Source organism: Arachis ipaensis, chromosome B08 (genome assembly GCF_000816755.2).
Source record: "Arachis ipaensis cultivar K30076 chromosome B08, Araip1.1, whole genome shotgun sequence".
Taxonomy (NCBI): domain Eukaryota; kingdom Viridiplantae; phylum Streptophyta; class Magnoliopsida; order Fabales; family Fabaceae; genus Arachis; species Arachis ipaensis.
Genome location: NC_029792.2, coordinates 66,616,579 through 66,638,867, shown reverse-complemented (window position 1 = coordinate 66,638,867; position 22,289 = coordinate 66,616,579). Strand labels below are relative to the sequence as shown.

General features: G+C 36.7%; 1 protein-coding gene across 1 annotated transcript; it reads left to right on the top strand.

The window, feature by feature from the left end:
- On the top strand, nt 18,419-20,005 carry LOC110265541. The gene is made up of 5 exons (XM_021108424.1): nt 18,419-18,606; nt 18,696-18,806; nt 18,984-19,051; nt 19,144-19,180; nt 19,944-20,005. Exons 1-5 carry the CDS (start codon nt 18,472-18,474, stop codon nt 19,989-19,991), a joined length of 399 nt encoding a protein of 132 aa, XP_020964083.1. The 5' UTR covers nt 18,419-18,471; the 3' UTR covers nt 19,992-20,005.

Here is a 22,289-nt window from a genome sequence, read left to right as displayed (position 1 = left end):
AAATGCATGCATATGTTTACTTTATGCATTAACGTAACTTGATTGGCATTAATAATGCATGCATTATATCACTTCGTAATGCATGAGTTGCCATTTCATAAATACATAAGCCAATGATGGCATTACTTAATATTACATGCATGCTTTAATTATTTCATTAGGCGTGGTATTCATGCATGTGCATATGTATCATGATGGCATTAATAATTAAATGCCACGGTTCCATGGTCATGGGCCACGCTTTTAAAAGCATGGCCTAAGGCTCCAAAGTGTGCCTCAACTCCAAAACGTGTCCAAAATTCCTCTTTTCTCCTTTTTAGTTTATTTTGTGCTTTTTTGCTTCTTTTTCCACTTATTTCTTACAAAATTTATAAAATCAAAAGATCAAGGAAATATACCATTTAAGCACAAAAGAATGCAATATTTAAGCACTAATTATCAATTTCTTGTATGAAAAAGCATAGAAAAATATGACATGATGACATGTCATCAGCTGCGAGCTAAAGACGACGACGATGGTGACGGCGCAGAAGACAATGCGACGATGACGGCACAGAAGACAACGCAATGGTGACGGTGCAGAACACAGCGATGATGGTGACGAGATCTCAAAGATGAAGGCGGCGGCGCTGATGAACGGGATTCTTGACGGTTTAGAATTCATAATAAATTCTCGTTGCAAGTATAGTTTCTAAACCAAACAATAATCCTTTCATACAAAAGATTGTTTGTCACAAGTAACAAACCCCTAAATTTATAAACCGAAGTATTGAACCTCGGGTCGTTCTCCCTAGGAATTACAATAGAGTGTCTTGTTATTGGTTATGAGGTATATTTTGGGGTTTTTGATAAGAGACATGAAATGTAAATGGCAATGAATTAAACTAATAGCTAAAAAGGCCTTGGCAAGGGTTGGTGGTCAAGGATCTCTATCCTAATCACTAACCACAACATGAGAATTGGCAAGGATCAATCCCATTAAGTCATCCTCTAACTAGGTAAAGAAAAGTCAAATGAGCTATATCAATCTAAGTCTATAAGTCCTAGTTCTCCACCAATTCAATTAGTGAGATCTAGAGTTAATGGCTCCCAACCGTCAATCACTTGGACATTAGTAACTCAAGAGTTCCTAAGTTACCTTCCCAAGCCAAGAGGAGAAAATTCTACTCTAATATCCAACCAAGTATTTTATCAAACACTTGGAAGGCATAAAAGGAAAGCATAGTAAAATTAAAAGGAAAGTAAATCTACACTACTTGATTGCAAGGAATTAAACAACAACAAATCAAATTAACAATAAAGGAACATGAATCATAAATTGCATTAAAAGAGAAATAGAAGAAACAAAAGTGCATCAACATAAAAGTAGAGAATTACATGAAATAAATGCAAAACTAGAGAGAGGAGAAGTAGAAGAAGAAGAATTACAAAAGAAAAAGTAAATCAAAGCATGAAGTTAACCTAGATCTAAGAATTCCTAATCTAGATCTAACCTACTCCAAATTCTAGAGAGAAGAGAGAGCTTCTCTCTCTAGAAACTAACTAAAGCATGATAAAAGTAAAATAAAAATTACTAACCAACTAGATGCCTCATCCCTCTTCAATCCTTGGGTCAAATAGCATCAGAAATGAGTTGGATTGGGCCCTAAATGCACCAGAAATCGCTGGCCACGAGTTGCACTTTAGTGGGTCACGTGCGACATCGGCGCGTACGCGTATCGTGCACGTGCGCACCCCTAAACGCGATACACCTATATCAAATCTTATATCATTTTGAAGCCCTGGATGTTATCTTTCCAACGCAACTAGAACCACATCATTTGGACCTCTGTAGCTCAATTTATGGTCGATTAAGTGTGAAGAGGTCGGCTTGACAGCTTTTGCGATTCCTTCATTTCTTCATGAGTTCTCCATTTTTACATGCTTTTCCTTCATTCCCTTGATCCAATCTTTGCCTCCTAAACTTGAAATCACTTAACAAACATATCAAGGCACCTAATGGAATGAAGGTGAATTAAATTTAGCTATTTTAAGACATAGAAAGCATGTTTTCACTCTTAAGCACAATTAAAGGAGAATTTACAAAACCATGCTATTTCCTTGGATAAATGGGGGAAAAGTTGACAAAACCCTCTAAATTCAACACAAGATAAACCCTAAAAATGGGGTTTATCAGGCGTAGCAAACTCAGTCGATGACGAAGACCCTGCGTGGAGAGGTACTTCTGGCGGTGGTTGCATCGGGAACTGTGTGAAAAGATGAGAGTGTTGTGGCCTTGGGGGTGAATTAGGGTTAGAGAGGATAGATTAATTTAGTAATTATTTTATTTTATTTAAATTACCAACAGATTTTGTGACCGATTAGTTTATCAGTATTTTTCATTAGTCACTAATTCGGTTGCTAAGGATTAAATTTTCAACCAATATAGTGACCACGATTTAGTGACTGAATTAGCAACCAAAATTTTCACCTTATTTATTCAATCGGTTGCAAAATTGGTCACTAAATAGCAACCCATTTTGCAACTATTCGCTTTAAATTAGTATTTATATTTGGTTGCTAAATCGGTCGCTATCTTAATTATTAGCAACCGATTTAGCAACCACCAGCTTAGCGACCGAATTAGCGACCAACCATTTTTAGCTTCTTTTTCTATTGGTTGCAAAATTGGTTGCTAAATAAAAAAATAACAACCGATTTTGTGACCAACAATCCTAAGTGTTACTTCCTCAATTCGGTTGCTAATTCGGTCGCTAAGTTAAAAAATAGTGACCATTTTAGCGACCAACTTTATGTTACTTGCATAATAAACTTATCGGTCTCTATTAGTGATTGATTTCTTTGGTCACTAAAATCAGTCGCTGAATATAATTTTAGTGACCGATTTTTTCTAGTCCAAGAAATCTTATATCAGTAGCAAAATCAGTCGCTATTAGCAACCACTTTTTTCGGTCGCTAAAATTGGTCGCTATTCTGGTAATTTCTTATAATGTATTAGGAAGGCTCTGCCACATACTAGGCATAGGTGGTGCTTATGGCATATAATGAAAAAGGTTTATTAGAAGTTGAAAGGATATGATTGCTATGAAGATGTTCAAGTTACAATGAGTGAAGTCGTTCACTAAATTTTAACTGTAAATGAGCTTGAAGATAATTGGACTGGTTTTGTGAACGTCTACTATCTCAAGGATAATGAATGGTTGCAAGGGCTATGAAATGATTACTGATATTGGGTTCTATTGTATCTAAAGGGTGACTTTTGGGCTGGAATATCATCCACTTAGAGAAGTGAGAGCGTCAATGTCTTGTTTAACAAGTATCTAACCCCACAAAAAACTTTGGCCAAATTTTTAACCAAATACAACAATGATCTAATGTTTAGGGTGGAAAAGGAAGATGTGAAAAATTTTGACTCTCTAAACAAAGTTGTGTCGTGTTGCTCCAAAAGCAAGATTGAGGTGTAGTTTTTGTTTGAATACACGAATGACATCTTTCAGAAGGCGCAACGTGAATTTCGAGAGAAAATGAATTGCGTTGTCTCCTTGACACGGGATAAAGATGATAACCAAGTTTATGAGGTGGTCCATGAAGTGAAGATAGCAGGCCAACAACGAGAAGTGAGACATCGAGTCATATTCGATAGGGACGGGGGGTATGTATGGTGTGATTGCCTTCTACTTGAATTCAAGGGCATTATGTGTTGTCATTCACCTGTTGTGCTTCGACATGAGAGAATTTCAGCTGTCCCTAATTGGTATTTGCTTCAGAGGTATAGCAAGAGAATTTTTAGAAGGCATTCCACCATCAAGGGTTGCTACATGGTGGACCATTGATGGCCACACGTGAGGCATTATGACCACCTTTTGGATTATTTCAACAAGGTTGCGGAAGCTGTTGTATACTCTAATCAGTACACTAACCTCTTGCACAACTTGCTTAAGGAGTTCCATGCCGGTCTTCCCCGAAATGCTTCTTGCAGTGACTGCGATGCATTTGTTAACCATGATGGAAAGGAATAAATGATTGTGGTAGAGTTGAAACGGATGCCAAACTTAGCATCCGTAGTCTCGTGAAGGGTAAGCATAATGGACCGCTCCTCGAAGAATAGAAAGGTTTTGACTTTTGAACGTGAATCTATAAAATGCAAGAAGCATGCATAGAAGAGGAGTGTGGACTCCGATTCCAACAATGAAGGGAATAAAAGTGGTGGGAAACCACGAAAAATGATATCCACAAAGGACGTCGATGAGGTAACTTGTCATTAAAGTCTCTATCTTAGTTGTTTCCATGTTTTCGTTAGTATAATAATGATCAATAACTTTAAAGGTTTCTAATGTCATCCTAACCAAAGTGAATTAGGTGGTTCCTACGACAACGTCATATTTGAATCGTACATGGAGGTGATAGCCGAGCAAGAAATACGGAACATAGCTACTACGATGTGCTTCGAAGCAACAATCTCAATTTTTGTGTAAATAGTTTTTTAGGACCGAACATATTGATGAGTTACTAAGCAAATGAATGTAAACCACGCTAAAACCGGAAAATAATTAGTCAATAAATCAAATTTTAATTAGAAAAATTAAAAATGCAAAACTAACATCAAAATAGGATAGAGCTCTTCAAAACGAGAATTTTGATACCAATTTCGAAAAATTTGGCCCAAAATTGGACCGGATGGGCTGAATCGATTGAACTGGGGCCCAAACCGGACCCGTGGGTCCAACCGGACCCATAATTAAAAAGGGGAAAGAATCATCTTCTTCCCCATTATCATCATAAATGTAACAATCCCATTTTTTGAGTACGTGAGATCTTTTCTGAAGACATGGATTTCTCCGAAAGATCAGTATGGGGAGAACCTTTGTTATATCATCAAGTATCTCAATCCTCATTGTCATTATGTCATCTTTAAGCTAGGACCTCTTTTGGGGCAAGCTCGATAACGCAATCACGAAGAACCTAGTTTTTAAACCTTATTGGTTAGGAGTTTTGATTCTGATTTTCTTAAATAGTCTCAGTTTGACGAATCGGACTCAATTCTTGAGAGAAGAGAGATAATAGTATAATATTATCATTATATTAGTATTAGAAGCTTCTTGAATGATATTGTAGTATTACCTGGTCAGTTTTAGTTGAAAACAGGAAATCGGTTTAACCGGGTTCACAGTTTACTGGTGCAGCTTAACACCAACACTCCCTGATGATTTTAGCAATGCTAAGGCCTCATCATACATATTCTATTCTCATAATAAATATGTTACTAGTGTCATTTATGCTAGTAGCTCAGAAATAATTTTTAGAGATGTTTTTACAAGTGTTCTGATACATCTAGTTTTAGTAGTTATACACCTAAGATATTTTAATATTATTTTAACCCACCTCCAAGCCAACCAATCACAACTCACCCTACATCCCCAAGACCTCCAAGGCTGTCTCATTCATCATTTTGACCGAAAATAACAAGAGAGAAAAGAGAGAAACTTTCATGAACACTTAATCTTCAAAGCTTGATTTCTTCTGAACTAAAACTCAAATCAAAACTCTGATTTCACCAAAATGATCCTCTCTTCTTCCTCTACATAACCATATAACATATCAAGGCTGAAAATAAGGTGATATGGCTGTCTCCCTCCCTCTTCAATTCGGATTTCAAGGAAACATGCTTAAAAATGTGTATTCTTGATGTTCTTCCTTAGATCTCTTGCTTAGCTTGACTTGTGAGCCAAGAAACTTCAATTCCCAGCACTTTTAAGGTGAGAAATTCCTTTCTAATATGTTGATTAAGGTTTGGTCAGTTGAGGTTTTATGGATTCAAAGTTGTTCTTGATGTGTTTTAGGAGGAAAAAGTGCTTTAAGAACACTTCAACGAGAAACCGGATTTGGAGCAGCAAATCAAGATAGGGTTTGACAAAATTAATCTTGATTGATTGTGTTTGAGTTGTGTGATTATGTTATGGTTTGGATGTGCTTGAAATTGATGATTTATGTGAGTGATTCATGTTAAAAATTTGGTGAAATTTTGATGAAATTCGATGGAATTCAAACATTGAGTTTGTGTTCCTGGAGCAGCTGGAAAACGAAACCCTAACTCTTAAATTGGGGTTCAATATGTGTTAAAATAAAGTAGAAAAGATGGGGTTTTGGTGGCTGCTAATTTATTATGAATTATGGTAAAAACTGGTTGCTGAAAAGACTGAAAAACCGGTAAAAATAGAGAAAGAATCTGAAGAATTTACGAAGAACACGAAGAATACTTTGAGTGTGGTGAAGAACATTGAAGAACACCTTTTTGATCCATAAAAGGGCAAGGAAGTAAATATTTTGGTGTTTGGGGGGGTTATTTTGTAATTTCCAAAAGTTAGGATGGTTAAAGTAGAAATATTAAAAGTTACGGGTGGTAAAAGGTGAATTTCAAAGTTAAAAGTAAAAGTAAAGTTAATTTTTGAAAATATATTAATAAAATAATAAAGAACATATTAGTGAGGCAAAGATAAAAGAAAGATAAAGAGTTAAAGAAAAGATAAAAACCAAAGAAAAGTCTGTAAAGTTTTAATAACAGAAAAATAGACAGAGATTAGAGAACGAACTAGGGCAACATAGTTAGTCCTTGAGTTGCGACTAGGATTAGGTATTTTATGAAAATTTAAACTGTTTCAGTATAGACTTAATGAACCTATACTTGGGACAGGCTAACTATTCATACCGAAATTTACATAAGCTTTAAATACATACGTTAAACAAAGAATAAAGTAACCAGAGCAGAGTAAAGAGATACAAGGAAGAGAGTAACGAGAGATGAGTAAAGAGATACAAAGAAAAGAGTAATCAGAGCAGAGTAAATAGACAAAGAGAAAAGAGAAATATGATAAAGAGAATGGAGAACAAGCAGAGGGCCTGTTGAAAGGTCATTTGTTGCATTAAGGCAACTCTAGAGATATTTGTATATTCATCTGCTACTTTTCCGTTAGACCTAGAGGTTCTGTAGGCCCAAGTTCACCTACAGTAAGTTGTTATTCCTGTAGGCCGAAGTTCACCTACAGAGAGTTGTGATACCTTTAAGCCGAAGTTTACTTACAGGGGCGCCATTTCTGTAAGCCGAAGTTCACTAACAGAGGTGTTATTTCTGTAGGATGAAGTTCACCAACAGAAAGTTGTTGTGTTGTGTTTAGACTATTCCTGTAAGCCGAAGTTCACTTACAGGAGTGCTATTTCTGTAGGACGAAGTTCACCTATAGAGATAAAGCCATATCTAGGACTACTTCCTAGGTAATGTCGGGATGCAGGGTGTAAACCGACACGTGAGCTTATGGCCTGCATAGGACAGACATGCATCATACTTAGTTGTGCATTTTCTCTATTATGATTGTTGTATGAATGTATGCCTTCTTTGCTTGTATTTTATTCTCTGTGTCAGTGTTCTATTTTCTTGTATTCTTCTATTTGTGGTATGTTTTCTATTTTCTCTACTTCCTCTATTTATCTATCTTCTATTAACTGTTTATCTATATTCTGTTATTCGTCTGCCAAACAACACGGAATTAATGAATGTAACTAATAACCCCGACCCTACTAAGAACTCCTCAGTTCTTACCCCTTCTCTCAACTTTCCCCCTCAGATGGGAGCAAGAGTACCCTTCCGTAGTTCATTGATGATCATTCCACAAAAAAGGCCTGGGATGTTGTATGTATATATGTATATAGTTATTATCTAGCTATATCTAGGGGTGTTCTAACTAAAAGTCTATACTCTAATAAAGGCTGTTTCACGAAATGTTATCAACTGATTGAAATGTATTTATGTGTGGTTGTTTATAACTATTTTATCTCTTATCAGTTGTGAATTGATTATGAATGAATCCGTCTATTAACCCAAACGTTTTAAAAAAAAAAAGTACCTCGGAAAATAACTACATTTTTAACAACGAATTAGATTGTAATTTGGAACATGGGTTATAGCCAAGAACACACAACCTGTGAGATTTTGAGCTTAATCATTTGGTTACATTATTTAACCATAATATTGTATTCTTGTGTGTTTTCTTCTCTATGATTGCAATCTTTGCTTCGTTCCATTCTATATGTCCATTGTTTAGTGTATTTACATGCATGCATATGATTGAGTCCATCATTTGTTATTAGCTCACTTATCCCAAATAGCCTACCATTTCAATTACCTTTGTTTGCCACTTTGAGCCTTTTAATCCCATTTATTCTTTATATTACCACATCACTAGCCTTAAGCGGAAAAATAATTAATTACCTGATTTTAATCTTTGGTTAGTTTAAGATAGTGTGTTAACTAAGTGTGGGAAATTGTAGGAAACCTGGGTTAATAGGAATGTGTTATGTTTCTACTTTATTTGAATATTGGGAATTTGGGTACATACTCATGTGAGACCAGAAAAACCATGTGCATTGATATGTTATGTTTGCTTTCATGTTCATAAAAAAAAAGAGAAAAAAGAGAAAATATTTTTTATTGCAATATAAATAAATAAATAATTAAATAGGGGACAAAATTACACCAATGCTAAGTTTAATAAAAGATCAATGCATATGTGGTGGAATTAAGGAAAATTTGGTATATGACGTATGTGAAATATACAAAACTGAAATTATGGTTAGCTAGGCATGATTTTAGGTTACATAGAGTGTGTGTGTGTATGTTAGATGAGAGCTTAGGTTAGTCAAAGATTCATATTATAGCTCACTTGGCCATACATATATCCTCACCCTTACCTTAGCCCCACTACAACTTTGAAAAGACCTCATGATGTTTGCATTGGTATACTAAATATTTGTTGATTGGTTAGATGAAGAACAAAGTTTTAGAAAGCATGACTAGAGAAGAGTAGAGTGATCAACCCTAGACACTTGAGAGATTAGAGTGCATATACACTACCAGTGAGGGTTCAATGCTTGATTCTATGTTCCCTGCTTTCATGAGCTATCTTCTTACAAGTTTACTTGAATTAGTGGAATCTGATTTATTTTTATCTTGGAGAACTTGTTTACTTTTAACCAAGTGAATAGAAACATCTTAGCATATAGCTGCATTCACATACATAGGTTGCATCTCATGAGTCTTACTTTCTCCCATTCATTCCTTTTGTCTCCTTGAGCTTAGCATGAGGACATGCTAATGTTTAAGTGTGGGGAGATTTTATGGTTTTATAGTTTATCTTGTGCTCAATTGAGTGGTTTTTATCAAGTCTTTGCATACTTATTCATACAATTTGCATGATTTTACAATTCCTTCCCAATTTGGTTCTATGGTTGAAAACTTGCTTCCTAAGCCTTTATATTGTGTATTTTAATCCCCCTTTATACCATTCGATGCCTTGATCCGTGTGTTAAGTGTTTTCAGGCTATATAGGGTAGGAATGACTTAGAGGATGGAGAGGAAGCTTGCATAAATGGAAGGAGCACAAGAAATAAAGGAGACAACCAGTGAGGATCGACGCGTGCGCGTGATTTAGAGATTTACACAGCGACGCGTGCGCGTACCTGACGTGTATGCGTGACACGCGAAGATGATCATCAACGCGTACACGTGACGTGCGTCACGTGTAGAAAATACAAAAGACGCTGGGGTGATTTTGGGCTGAGTTTGAATCCAGTTTTCGGCCCAAAAAACACAGACTAGAGCCAGGGGACAAGCAGAGACTCAACACACATTCTCATTCGCATAGTTTTTAGTTTTGAGTTTTGAATTTTAGAGAGATATACTACTTCCTCTAGGTTTTCTACACAATCATAGTTTTAGAGTTTTATGCTTTTGATTTGGATATTGAGAAGAGTTACTACCTCCGTTGAAGTTTCCATTATTCTTGTTTGTTTCCTTATTCCTTTACTCTTTAATTACCCATTAACCCTGTTCAGATATGGATGTTTATGGTTTTGGAATTTATTAATGCAAGGAACTACTTTTGCCTTTAATTAATTTTCAGTTATTATTTCATTTAGTTCATCATATCTTCTTTTTATTCCCTTTATATGTCTGTGAAAGTGGTATTCATGTCAATGGAGTAGACTCCCAACTTGACTTGGGAGTTAATTAAAAGGAGACCTTTGAGTTGGAATACTCAAGTGTCAATCTTAATTGGAAGTTGTTGGCTAACTCTCTAGTCACTAACGCTAATCCTTCCATAGGAGAGGATTAGGACTTGTGAATAAGAGTTAGCTCAATTACTTGACTTTCCTTTATTTGGTAAAGGTTAACTAAGTAAAAACAACAACCTCTTACTATTACACTTGGAAAAATTCAACAAGGATAGAACTTCCAATTAATCTTCTCCCGGTCAAGGTTTTTATTTTGATTATATAAATTTCTCTTGCTAATTTTCATTGCTTTAATTTACAATCATTTATATTTCTGTTCTCCAACTCTTAAAATTTCTCGAAAAATTCATGACCAATAAATTGCACTCTTTTGTCAACTCGTTGGGAGACGACCTGGGATTTCCACCCCCAGTATTTTTATTCTCAATTTGTGACAATTCTTTCTAAATTGATAAGCGGAATTTTGTTCAGTTAAGAACTGTACTTGCAATGCTATTTTCTCTATAAATTCTTAATCGGCAATTTTCCGCCACATCAATGACCATTAATTCCAACACAAGCCTAATCATCAAATTACCATCAACATCACAAAACTAACCATTTAATGCTTAAAACCATTTCAACTTATCCTATAGTTCTCTAGCCTAAGTTTTCACACAACCTTACATATTAAACGCACGAAACCTAAACCATACCTTGGCCTATCACTTTATTTAATCCAAGGCAGCCCCTCAATGTCATAACACAGCCCCTCAAGCTTAGAGAAACCAGCCACAAGCTTAGCCTCAATCTCCACCAAGCTTCCAAATGCTCACTTTTCAATTCCAATGCTTATATATAAACTTAATTTACACCTAATACACATATATGTTCAAAATTCAACTTCTTCATAATAAAATCAAAATTGAATAGGGTTTAGGTTGTTCTTACTGTACCCATACACATAATAACTCAAGCCCAATAAGTTCCGGAAGCTAAATCGAACCTAAAACACCAAATTGGGCAAGATTTCATCACAAGGGTTCAATTTCACCATAGGAAAGGGGGTAGAGATTCTAAAATGAAAATGGAGCTTACCGGTGAAATTGATTCGACAGAAATGTAGAGCTCGACGTGCTGGACGCGTGGCCATGAACGGCGCGGCGATCGGAGCTCGAACGGAAAAATTGTGGTAGTTGGAAGATTAATGAGGGTTAGGGAAGTTCTCCCTCACCAACGCCGTTCAGCGTTTATTGTAACGACCCAATTTTCAGTATGTCTAGATCATACCGGAAACTAAGCACTACCAACTTGTCCTCCTAATTATTACCAAGTATTTATTATATGAGCCTAATTCGTTGTTAAAAATGTAGTTATTTTCCGAGGTACTTTTTTTTTGAAAGCGTTTGGGTTAATAGACGGATTCATTCATAATCAATTCACAACTGATAACAGATAAAACAGTTATAAACAACCACACATAAATACATTTCAATCAGTTGATAACATTTCGTGAAACAGCCTTTATTAGAGTATAGACTTTTAGTTAGAACACCCCTAGATATAGCTAGATAATAACTATATACATATATACATACAACATCCCAGGCCCTGACCTGTACAAGAAGTCCTTAAGCCGGCACCCAGGCTAGCCTAGAATCTATACTCACCTAGACCCTCTAAACTACTAAAGCAAGGGAAAGTACATTCTAGGTCTTCAAAACTCGAGTCAGGTCGAATGTCATCAAAAGATGGGACATCATCTACTACTCCTTTGCATGATCAGACATTGCCATATGACGTTTCTCTGGTACCTCATCAAGTAGCCACATAACAGGAGTCTCATACACAGGATTTAAGTAAAATTTTGCATACAAACCGGGTGTAGATGTTGGCTGGTCTCACAGTATATACATATAAACAGGTAACAGAGTTCACTCTAGACTTAGAAGACTACCTAGAGCGGAATCCTTTTTGTGGAATGATCATCAATGAACTACGGAAGGGTACTCTTGCTCCCATCTAAGGGGGAAAGTTGAGAGAAGGGGTAAGAACTGAGGAGTTCTTAGTAGGGTCGGGGTTATTAGTTACGTTCATTAATTCCGTGTTGTTTGGCAGACGAATAACAGAATATAGATAACCAGTTAATAGAAGATAGATAAATAGAGGAAGTAGAGAAAATAGAAAACATAACACAAATAGAAGAATACAAGAAAATAGAACACTGACACAGAGAATAAAATACAAGCAAAGAAGGCATACATTCATACAACAATCATAATAGAAAAAATGCACAACTAAGTATGATGCATGTCTGTCCTATGCAGGCCATGAGCTCACGTGTCGGTTTACACCCTGCATCCCGACATTAACTAGGAAGTAGTCCTAGATATGGCTTTATCTCTATAGGTGAACTTCGTCCTACAGAAATAGCACTCCTGTAAGTGAACTTCGGCTTACAGGAATAGTCTAAACACAACACAACAACTTTCTGTTGGTGAACTTCATCCTACAGAAATAACACCTCTGTTAGTGAACTTCCGCTTACAGAAATGGCGCCCCTGTAAGTAAACTTCGGCTTAAAGGTATCACAACTCTCTGTAGGTGAACTTCGGCCTACAGGAATAACAACTTACTGTAGGTGAACTTGGGCCTACAGAACCTCTAGGTCTAACGGAAAAGTAGCAGATGAATATACAAATATCTCTAGAGTTGCCTTAATGCAACAAATGACCTTTCAATAGGCCCTCTGCTTGTTCTCTATTCTCTTTATCATATTTCTCTTTTCTCTTTGTCTATTTACTCTGCTCTGATTACTCTTTTCTTTGTATCTCTTTACTCATCTCTCGTTACTCTCTTCCTTGTATCTCTTTACTCTGCTCTGGTTACTCTATTCTTTGTTTAACGTATGTATTTAAAGCTTATGTGAAATTCACCTTTTACCACCCGTAACTTTTAATATTTCTACTTTAACCATCCTAACTTTTGGAAATTACAAAATAACCCCCCAAACACCAAAATATTTACTTCCTTGCCCTTTTATGGATAAAAAAGGTGTTCTTAAATGTTCTTCACCACACTCAAAGTATTCTTCGTGTTCTTCATAAATTCTTCAGATTCTTTCTCTATTTTTACCCGTTTTTCAGTCTTTTCAGCAACCAGTTTTTACCATAATTCATAATAAATTAGCAACCACCAAAACCCCATCTTTTCTACTTGATTTTAACACAAATTGAATCCCAATTTAAGGGTTAGGGTTTCGTTTTCCAACTGCTCCAGGAACACAAACTCAATGCTTGAATTCCATCGAATTTCATCAAAATTTTACCAAATTTTTAACATGAATCACTCACATAAATCATCAATTTCAAGCACATCCAAACCATAACATAATCATACAACTCAAACACAATCAATCAAGATTAATTTTGTCAAACCCTACCTTGATTTGCTGCTCCAAATCCGGTTACTCGTTGAAGTGTTCTTAAAGCACTTTTTCCTCCTAAAACACATCAAGAACAACTTTGAATCCATAAAACCTCAACTGACCAAACCTTAATCAACATGTTAGAAAGGAATTTCTCACCTTAAACATGCTGGGAATTGAAGTTTCTTGGCTCACAAGTCAAGCTAAGCAAGAGATCTAAGGAAGAACATCAAGAATACACATTTTTAAGCATGTTTCCTTGAAAACCGAATTGAAGAGGGAGGGAGACAGCCATATCACCTTATTTTCAGCCTTGATATGTTATATGGTTATGTAGAGGAAGAAGAGAGGATCATTTTGGTGAAATCAAAGTTTTGATTTGAGTTTTAGTTCAGAAGAAATCAAGCTTTGAAGATTAAGTGTTCATGAAAGTTTCTCTCTTTTCTCTCTTGTTATTTTCAGTCAAAATGATGAATGAGACAGCCTTGGAGGTCTTGGGTGTGTAGGGTGAGTTGTGATTGGTTGGCTTGGAGGTGGGTTAAAATAATATTAAAATATCTTAGGTGTATAACTACTAAAACTAGATGTATCGGAACACTTGTAAAAACATCTCTAAAAATTATTTCTGAGCTACTAGCATAAATGACACTAGTAACATATTTATTAGGAGAACAGAATATGTATGACGAGGCCTTAGCATTGCTAAAATCATCAGGGAGTAAACTTGTAAGAAGATAGCTCATGAAAGCAGGGAACATAGAATCAAGCATTGAACCCTCACTGGTAGTGTATATGCACTCTAATCTCTCAAGTGTCTAGGGTTGATCACTCTACTCTTCTCTAGTCATGCTTTCTAAAACTTTGTTCTTCATCTAACCAATCAACAAATATTTAGTATACCAATGCAAACATCATGAGGACTTTTCAAGGTTGTAGTGGGGTTAAGGTAAGGGTGAGGATATATGTATGGCCAAGTGAGCTATAATATGAATCTTTGACTAACCTAAGCTCTCACCTAACATACACACACACTCTATGTAATCCTAAAATCATGCCTAGCTACCCATAATTTCAGTTTTGTATATTTCACATACGTCATATACCAAATTTTCCTTAATTCCACCACATATGCATTGATCTTTTATTAAACTTAGCATTGGTGTAATTTTGTCCCCTATTTAATTATTTATTTATTTATATTGCAATAAAAAATATTTTCTCTTTTTTCTCTTTTTTTTTATGAACATGAAAGCAAACATAACATATCAATGCACATGGTTTTTCTGGTCTCACATGAGTATGTACCCAAATTCCCAATATTCAAATAAAGTAGAAACATAACACATTCCTATTAACTCAGGTTTCCCACAATTTCCCACACTTAGTTAACACACTATCTTAAGCTAACCAAAGATTAAAATCAGGTAATTAATTATTTTTCCGCTTAAGGCTAGTGATGTGGTAATATAAAGAATAAATGGGGATTAAAAGGCTCAAAGTGGCAAACAAAGGTAATTGAAATGGTAGGCTATTTGGGATAAGTGAGCTAATAACAAATGATAGACTCAATCATATGCATGCATGTAAATACACTAAATAATGGACATATAGAATGGAACGAAGCAAAGATTGCAATCATAGAGAAGAAAACACACAAGAATAAAATATTATGGTTAAATAATATAACCAAATGATTAAGTTCAAAATCTCACAGGTTGTGTGTTCTTGGCTATAACCCATGTTCCAAATTACAATCTAATTCGTTGTTAAAAATGTAGTTATTTTCCGAGGTACTTTTTTTTTTAAAAACGTTTTGGTTAATAGACGGATTCATTCATAATCAATTCACAACTGATAACAGATAAAACAGTTATAAACAACCACACATAAATACATTTCAATCAGTTGATAACATTTCGTGAAACAATAGATAAGCAGGGTGTAGATGTTGGCTGGTCTCACAGTATATACATATAAACAGGTAACAGAGTTCACTCTAGACTTAGAAGACTACCTAGAGCAGAATCTTTTTTGTGGAATGATCATCAATGAACTACGGAAGGGTACTTTTGCTCCCATCTGAGGGGGAAAGTTGAGAGAAGGGGTAAGAACTGAGGAGTTCTTAGTAGGGTCGGGGTTATTAGTTACGTTCATTAATTCCGTGTTGTTTGGCAGACGAATAACAGAATATAGATAAACAGTTAATAGAAGATAGATAAATAGAGGAAGTAGAGAAAATAGAAAACATAACACAAATAGAAGAATACAAGAAAATAGAACACTGACACAGAGAATAAAATACAAGCAAAGAAGGCATACATTCATACAACAATCATAATAGAGAAAATGCACAACTAAGTATGATGCATGTCTGTCCTATGCAGGCCATGAGCTCACATGTCGGTTTACACCCTGCATCCCGATATTACCTAGGAGAAGTTACCTTCGGAAGTCAAGGACTGACCTCCCCACACTTAAGGCTTGGCACGGTCCTCCGTGCCATCAATAAGGAGCAAGGTAGGGCTGAAAGCATCGCCTCCACTGTCTGGTTTTCCATGGCTCCCTGTGCTACTGGATGAAGGGGAGTCCGGAGTGTCTTTCTGTTCCGGAGGTAGGTGGGTACCAACTATGAGTTCCTTCAGATAGTTGTATCGACACTTGTTACGGCGCTCCATTTGCTCCATCCGCCGGTCTTGCCAGTCGAACCTCTCAAGGATCTGAAGGAACATCTGATGGGTGGATGGTACTTGTGGTGTGGATGATGGTGGAGTAGAAGAAGGAGGAGTATCCAAAGATGGGCCTGCAGGCCGGCTCACAGAGAGAACTGGTGGCCTGATGTACTTTCCATTCGGGACATACTGGTCGGCTCTATGGATCATGATCTTCGTGTTTCCTGCCCGATAGGACACACCTGCTGCAGAGACTAATTCTGAAACCAAGGCGGGAAAAGGCAGGTTACCCACTATCTGCACGTGTCTCATGGCTTGCCGGATGTGTCGGGGCAGGTTGAGAGGTTGCTCTGTCAAGATGCACCGGATGAAAACAGCCATGTCTGCTGTGAAGGTCGACTCATGAGTGCTAGGAAAGATATAATAGGACATAATCTGTGCCCACATGCGAGCCTCCAAGGTGAGTGACTGGGCTGAGATGCTCTTGGGTTTTGAACGATGCGGCCCGTAGATCCAGGTGCTGCCAGGTTAGGCTATAACTCCAAGGACACTATCCCAGTCGAACTGAAACATTTGGCACTTAAGAGTGGCCTCTTGATATGCATCTAATCCCTCTGGACTGGGTGGAAGATCTGGTGCTCTCTGTATGGCACACACTACAAGAAAAAAGGCCTATGGCCACACTTTTTTCTTGCCACGCTTCAAAAGCATTGCTAAAAGTGGGCAATGGCCACGCTTTTATGAGGGTGGCGATAGATTAGAGATTTGGCCACTTTTTTTGCCACGCTTCAAAAGCGTGGCGAAAAGGATCAACGGCCACGCTTTTGTAAGGGAGGCAATTGATTATAGAAATGGCCACATTTTTTCTGCCACGCTTCAAAAACGTGGCCATAGAGAGAAACAAAGACGTTTTAAAAGCGTGGCGACAGGGTTTCATTACGGCCTCGCTCACAAAACGTGGCCATATCCTGATACTCTTTTGGCACGCTTTAAAAGCGTGGCCAAAAGGTTTAAAAAAAAACTAATAACCCCAAACCCAATAACCCTGAATCCTACTAACCCTAAAACTTCAAAAGCTTCGAGACTCTCTCAATCTCCGTCACTCACAACCCCTAACCCTCATAACACCTCACACTCCACCTTCGACATCCCTATCTCAATCTCCAGCTCCCGCAAACCTTAATCCCAATCCGACTCTGCTCTCCGCGCCACCTCCCCCGCCGCCGTTGCAGCAGAATCATCCCACCTTCTCCTACGTGCCGCCTCAGGTCTCCACTGGACCTCCCTTCGCGCCTCCCGCCGCCCCCTCCTTCCGGCCGTTGTCTCCTCAGGCACCACACTTCTCCCCGCTGCCAAATCCATCCGGAGGCGCCGCACCGCCCAGCCTTGCCTACCAGAATCCATTGATTCCACCTCCTGGTGTTAGCTCTACGGCTGCAATGGCTCCCGGCGTCGCCTTTGCTGCCGGTGGCGTTGCAGTTCCGGCGTCTGTGCCACACATGCAGCCAATGATGTCGTATCAAGCTCCCCCGACGTCTTCTCCTCCCTCGCTGCCCTCCGCTCCGGCCAGTACCGCACTGGATTCGGAGCCATCCTCTCCGTCGGTACCTTCGTCTCTGCCCTCGTTGTCGGATTCGTCGCCATCTACGCCGCTCCGTTCTCCCTCGACCCCGTGCCATTCATCAGAGATGTGCTCTTCTACTTGACGGCAGCGATGTTCCTCTTCTACGTGTATCTTAGCGCAAAGATCTTCCTGTGGCAGGCGATTGGATTCGTAGGGTTTTATGCATTCTTCGTTGGTCTCGTGTTCTATATGGACTTGGGAGTAGTTGATGGAAGAGGCAAGAGTGGGAATTCTTCCACAGATCTTGATGAGCAGAGGGAATTAGTTGCGGTGCACGTTGACTCTGACGCCAAGGTTTCAGGATCTATGAACGATGAGAAATGCAATTCTGGATTTCTGGGAGCTTATGGATTGGTATGTTTCAATTTCAATTAAACTGATCATTTTTCTGATTTAGAGTTTGATATAAAGGAATTTTGTTTTTTATGGCAATTGGATCTGGTAACTTAGCTTTCTTGGTTTGTTACTTTGTTGGTTAGAACCTGAATGAAAGAAATAGTAGTAGGAATAAGAAACCTGATCTATGTTCTTACCAACTTATTTGAATTTAGGCGTTGGATTCGTTTGATTCTTTTTTGCAGTGTATATGGTACTGTGCACGTTTTCTGATTAAACTCATTGCATTGATGTAACCATGATCATTTTGATTGTATAATTAAGAACGAGCTAGTGAATCGCCTTGCGAAACTGAGTCACAACGCGGCGTGATGAAGAGTTCAGATAAACCTCCGAAGGGGTCAAATTTAGGAACCCTAGCTGCTGAATCACCTGTTGTGAACAATCTTCTCCTTCCCTATCTAGGGTGTTTGAAACCAATGGCTTCCTCTCCTCATTTTGATGATGTAAGATACTCCTCCTTTTTGAATTTTATTTTTTCTTTCCCCTTTCTATCTATGAATCTCGGCCCTCACTTCAATTTTGTCAAATGCAGCAAGACTTCGATTTTGAAGGCGGATTTTTCAGAACGCGTTCTAGTGAGAAGAGGCCCTCTCCCGATTATGACGACGAATATTACGATAATGACCCTTTCGCACCCAAGAAGGTAATCAAATATAATCCACTATAGTTTAGTTTATTCTATGTGATTTTGCATTACATGTTCTCTAATTAGAATGTTCTATGTGAAAAATGGAATACGTTTGTCAATTATACATGACTCGTTGAAGGTTGGATATTTGTTTTCTAAAATTGTACTCTGTTCTATTTGTTATTGGTTCAAGCAAAATCAAAGGCTGAAGAAGCTGCTTCTGGTGTAACCACTGGAATGATATTTTCTCTTCGTGAGAGGTATAATGAAATCTTAGTTGTACTGTGTTCAGGTTGCTGTGAGGATATAATTTGAGCTTAAACTTCTTTCTGTGGCTCTTTCTTTCTGGCAGTCTTCAAAACTGTAAGGATACCCTTGCCACATGCCAAGTACGTCTTACTTTTATGAATTCAATTACTCAAAGTTGATATTATCTTCTTGATCAAAGTGGACTGTAGTTTATAATAATATTAGATTCATTAATGCTTCAGGAAAATGTAGCATAGATATGGGTACGTAGTATGGTCATTTTGCACGAGGTAGGGTATATATGTGTGTGTATATTATATAAAATGTAAAACAGTAAACAATAAAATAATTGAAGCATATTATATGCAATTTTTATGATGTTGTAACTTCAAGTTTTTATCAAAATATTAGGAAAGAAAGCAACATCTTAAGAAGAATAAGACTTGAAGAAATGAAGTAGTATTTTATTTCATTTAAAAGTAAACCAAATAGTGTACTTGTCAAATTTTATGATTTGTAAGTACTAACATAAATTTAGCCCTTTGGGTACATATGCTTGTTGTGATGTTTAACCAACTATTATCAATTATTTGTGTGTACCTAGGAGACTAGCAGACTAGCAGAGAGCCCTGGCCATAATGTTTGATTTCTAAATTCTCATAGCAGACTAGCAGAGAGTCCTGGCCATAATCTGTTCAAATTGTATTCTTTTACTATTTTTTTTAATTGTCATATCTTAGATTGAATTCTACCTTTTCCTTTTCTTAGAAACTTGATTAGATAATTCCATATTTAATTTATTTTTCATTATTCTTGTTTAATTTGGTTACTAACTTACTATTATTATTATTATTATTACTATTATTATTATTATTATTCTTGTTTAATTGGCCACAACTTAAGCATATCAAGCATATTTCTGTTACTGCTACCTCTCAAGCTTACGAGTAATGATATTAACGAAGCAAAACTGGTTCATCTCAGCCCCCATATGTAAGCAAGCCATCAACTCATTCACACTTCAAGCTATTGCTTTCACTAGGCAAATCTTTTAGTAGTATTATTTCTTTCATTGTGACTTTTAGGTTATTTGAACAAAGAACAAGATGGAGCCTTGGCATTACAGATGAAGATCAATACATATTACTCTTGGATTTTTCAATGTGAGTTGATTAAAATTTATAAAAACTGAATGTGACTATAGTTTATACTTTTTCAATTTGTTGAAGTTATTTTCTATTAAGCTTTTCATTTGTGCTTGATATATGTTGGATGGAACTTTGTTTTTATAATCAAGAACCAAGTTGTATAAATCATAGTTGTAGCCTACAATTCAAATAAAACATCTAGATGAACGTAAGAATATAAAAATAAAATTGAAAACAAATCATTTCCAAAATACGTAGAAAAACAAAAGAAAAGATTACTTGAGAGAATTACAATTTAAAATTAGTTGTATTCATCATATATAGCAAATGTATAAATTCATTCAGATGTCATTTTTAGAATTAAAAAATATCTCATTAATGGAAAAAGGAAAAAAAATTCAAATGCATCTCATTACTTGAACATAGAACTGCTTCAAGAAATTTTATAACTTTCATTCAAACATGTCAATATTAGCAGCAAACTAAATCTCACTTGATTTTTTCTTACCTAATACTCTGCATTTTCCACGTAAAAAATAGAACTTAATCATAAACTACATTTTTCACATAAAAAAGAACTAGTGAGAACAATGTCCTTACTACTACCAGCTGACCTTATATAATATGTGCATGGTGTAATTTGCCATTAATATGAAAATTTTGCCCGATTGATCTGAGCCAATAAGAACTACCAGCCATTAAGAAAGAAGCCCGTGGAATGTAACAGCCGACGCAGTAAGTGGCGCTGATCGGTTTCTGCCCAACCGCATTTACCCTTTTTCCACCAGTAAAATAAATTACTACCACTATAACCGATTTATTACAACTCCACCACACTCTTCTAGTAGTGGGTGTGTCTTCTGTGAACGTCACAAAACCATAGCTTCCAACCTTTCCCCATGGTCATGCTCTCTATTCTCTATAATATTTACTACTCTTTTTGCTTATTTTATTTTTTACATTTTTTACCTATGTGTTATAAAATAAAGAAAGAAAAAAATAAATCTTTCAAAGATTGTGAGGGGCATTATTCTATTTTGTTTCCTTTCATACACTCTTGAGATTTTGCCTATTTGTCTGTGAAAGGAATCTTCCCTTATTGTTGTATTTTGGGTTGGTGAAATGAGAATGTCCCGTTAGCTTTCTTCATTAGCTCAGCTGTTGTTTCTGCTGGTTAGATTCTGATTTTGATACTTTTTCTTTGGGGTGACAAAATAGGTTTGCTTCAACTAAAGAAACTTTTTCTCCTCAACATAAGAACGAAAGAAGTAGCAGCAAGAATGTATGGGGATTGCCAAGTAATGTCTACAATGGGAGGAAACGTAGTTGTAAACTCATCCGAAACATTTTTCTCTTCTCCAATCCAAAGCAACAGCTTCACCTTCATGCCTACCATGCATTTTCATCACCCTTTTCCCACCATGGTACACAAAACAAGCTTTTCTCTTCACCTTAATTATTATTGCTTCTTGTTTAATCAGTTTGTGTGGTTTTAGAAGGAAGAAGACGGGATCTTATGAGGGAAGGAAGAGATCATGGAAAGCAGTTCAGAGAGTGAACAAGTTGAACAATTATGTATGATCTAAGGGAAGGAAGTTTAAGAGGGCTAGAAGAAGGAGGAACAGCAAAGTTGTATTGTTTTTGTATTTTTCGTTATTTTTTAGTTTTGGAATTTGAACTTGTGATTTATTTTGTATTTGAGTATTAGTTTTGTATTTGAGTATTTGATTTTTCTTATAATAAAAATTGTATACTATATTTATAAGTTTGGTAATAAAAAAGAACTGAAAAATTTAGATTTTGTATCGATGAAGGTAAAAATTAGAAAAAGGATTTGTTTTTTTTTTTTTAATTTTATAAGGCTATTGCCACGCTTCAAAAGCGTGGCCATATCTTGCAATCCCCTCGCTTCAAAAGCGTGGCCATATCTCTCTCTATTGCCAAGCTTTGAAAGTGTGACCAAATCTCTCTCTATCGCCACGCTTCAAAAGCGTGGCCATATCTCCCATATGGCCACGCTTTTAAAGCGTGACCATATCTCCCATATACGGCCACGTTTTAACGAGTGGCCATTTATAAAAAGCGTGGCAAAAGAAAAAGC

Excerpts from the sequence above, each read along its gene's own strand:
- LOC110265541 (XM_021108424.1), top strand. The coding sequence starts at position 18,472 with ATGAAGAGTTCAGATAAACCTCCGAAGGGGTCAAATTTAGGAACCCTA. Across the intron at positions 19,052-19,143 it reads ATATTTTCTCTTCGTGAGAG|TCTTCAAAACTGTAAGGATA; the intron begins GTATAATGAAAT and ends TCTTTCTGGCAG. Across the intron at positions 19,181-19,943 it reads ATACCCTTGCCACATGCCAA|CATATCAAGCATATTTCTGT; the intron begins GTACGTCTTACT and ends CCACAACTTAAG.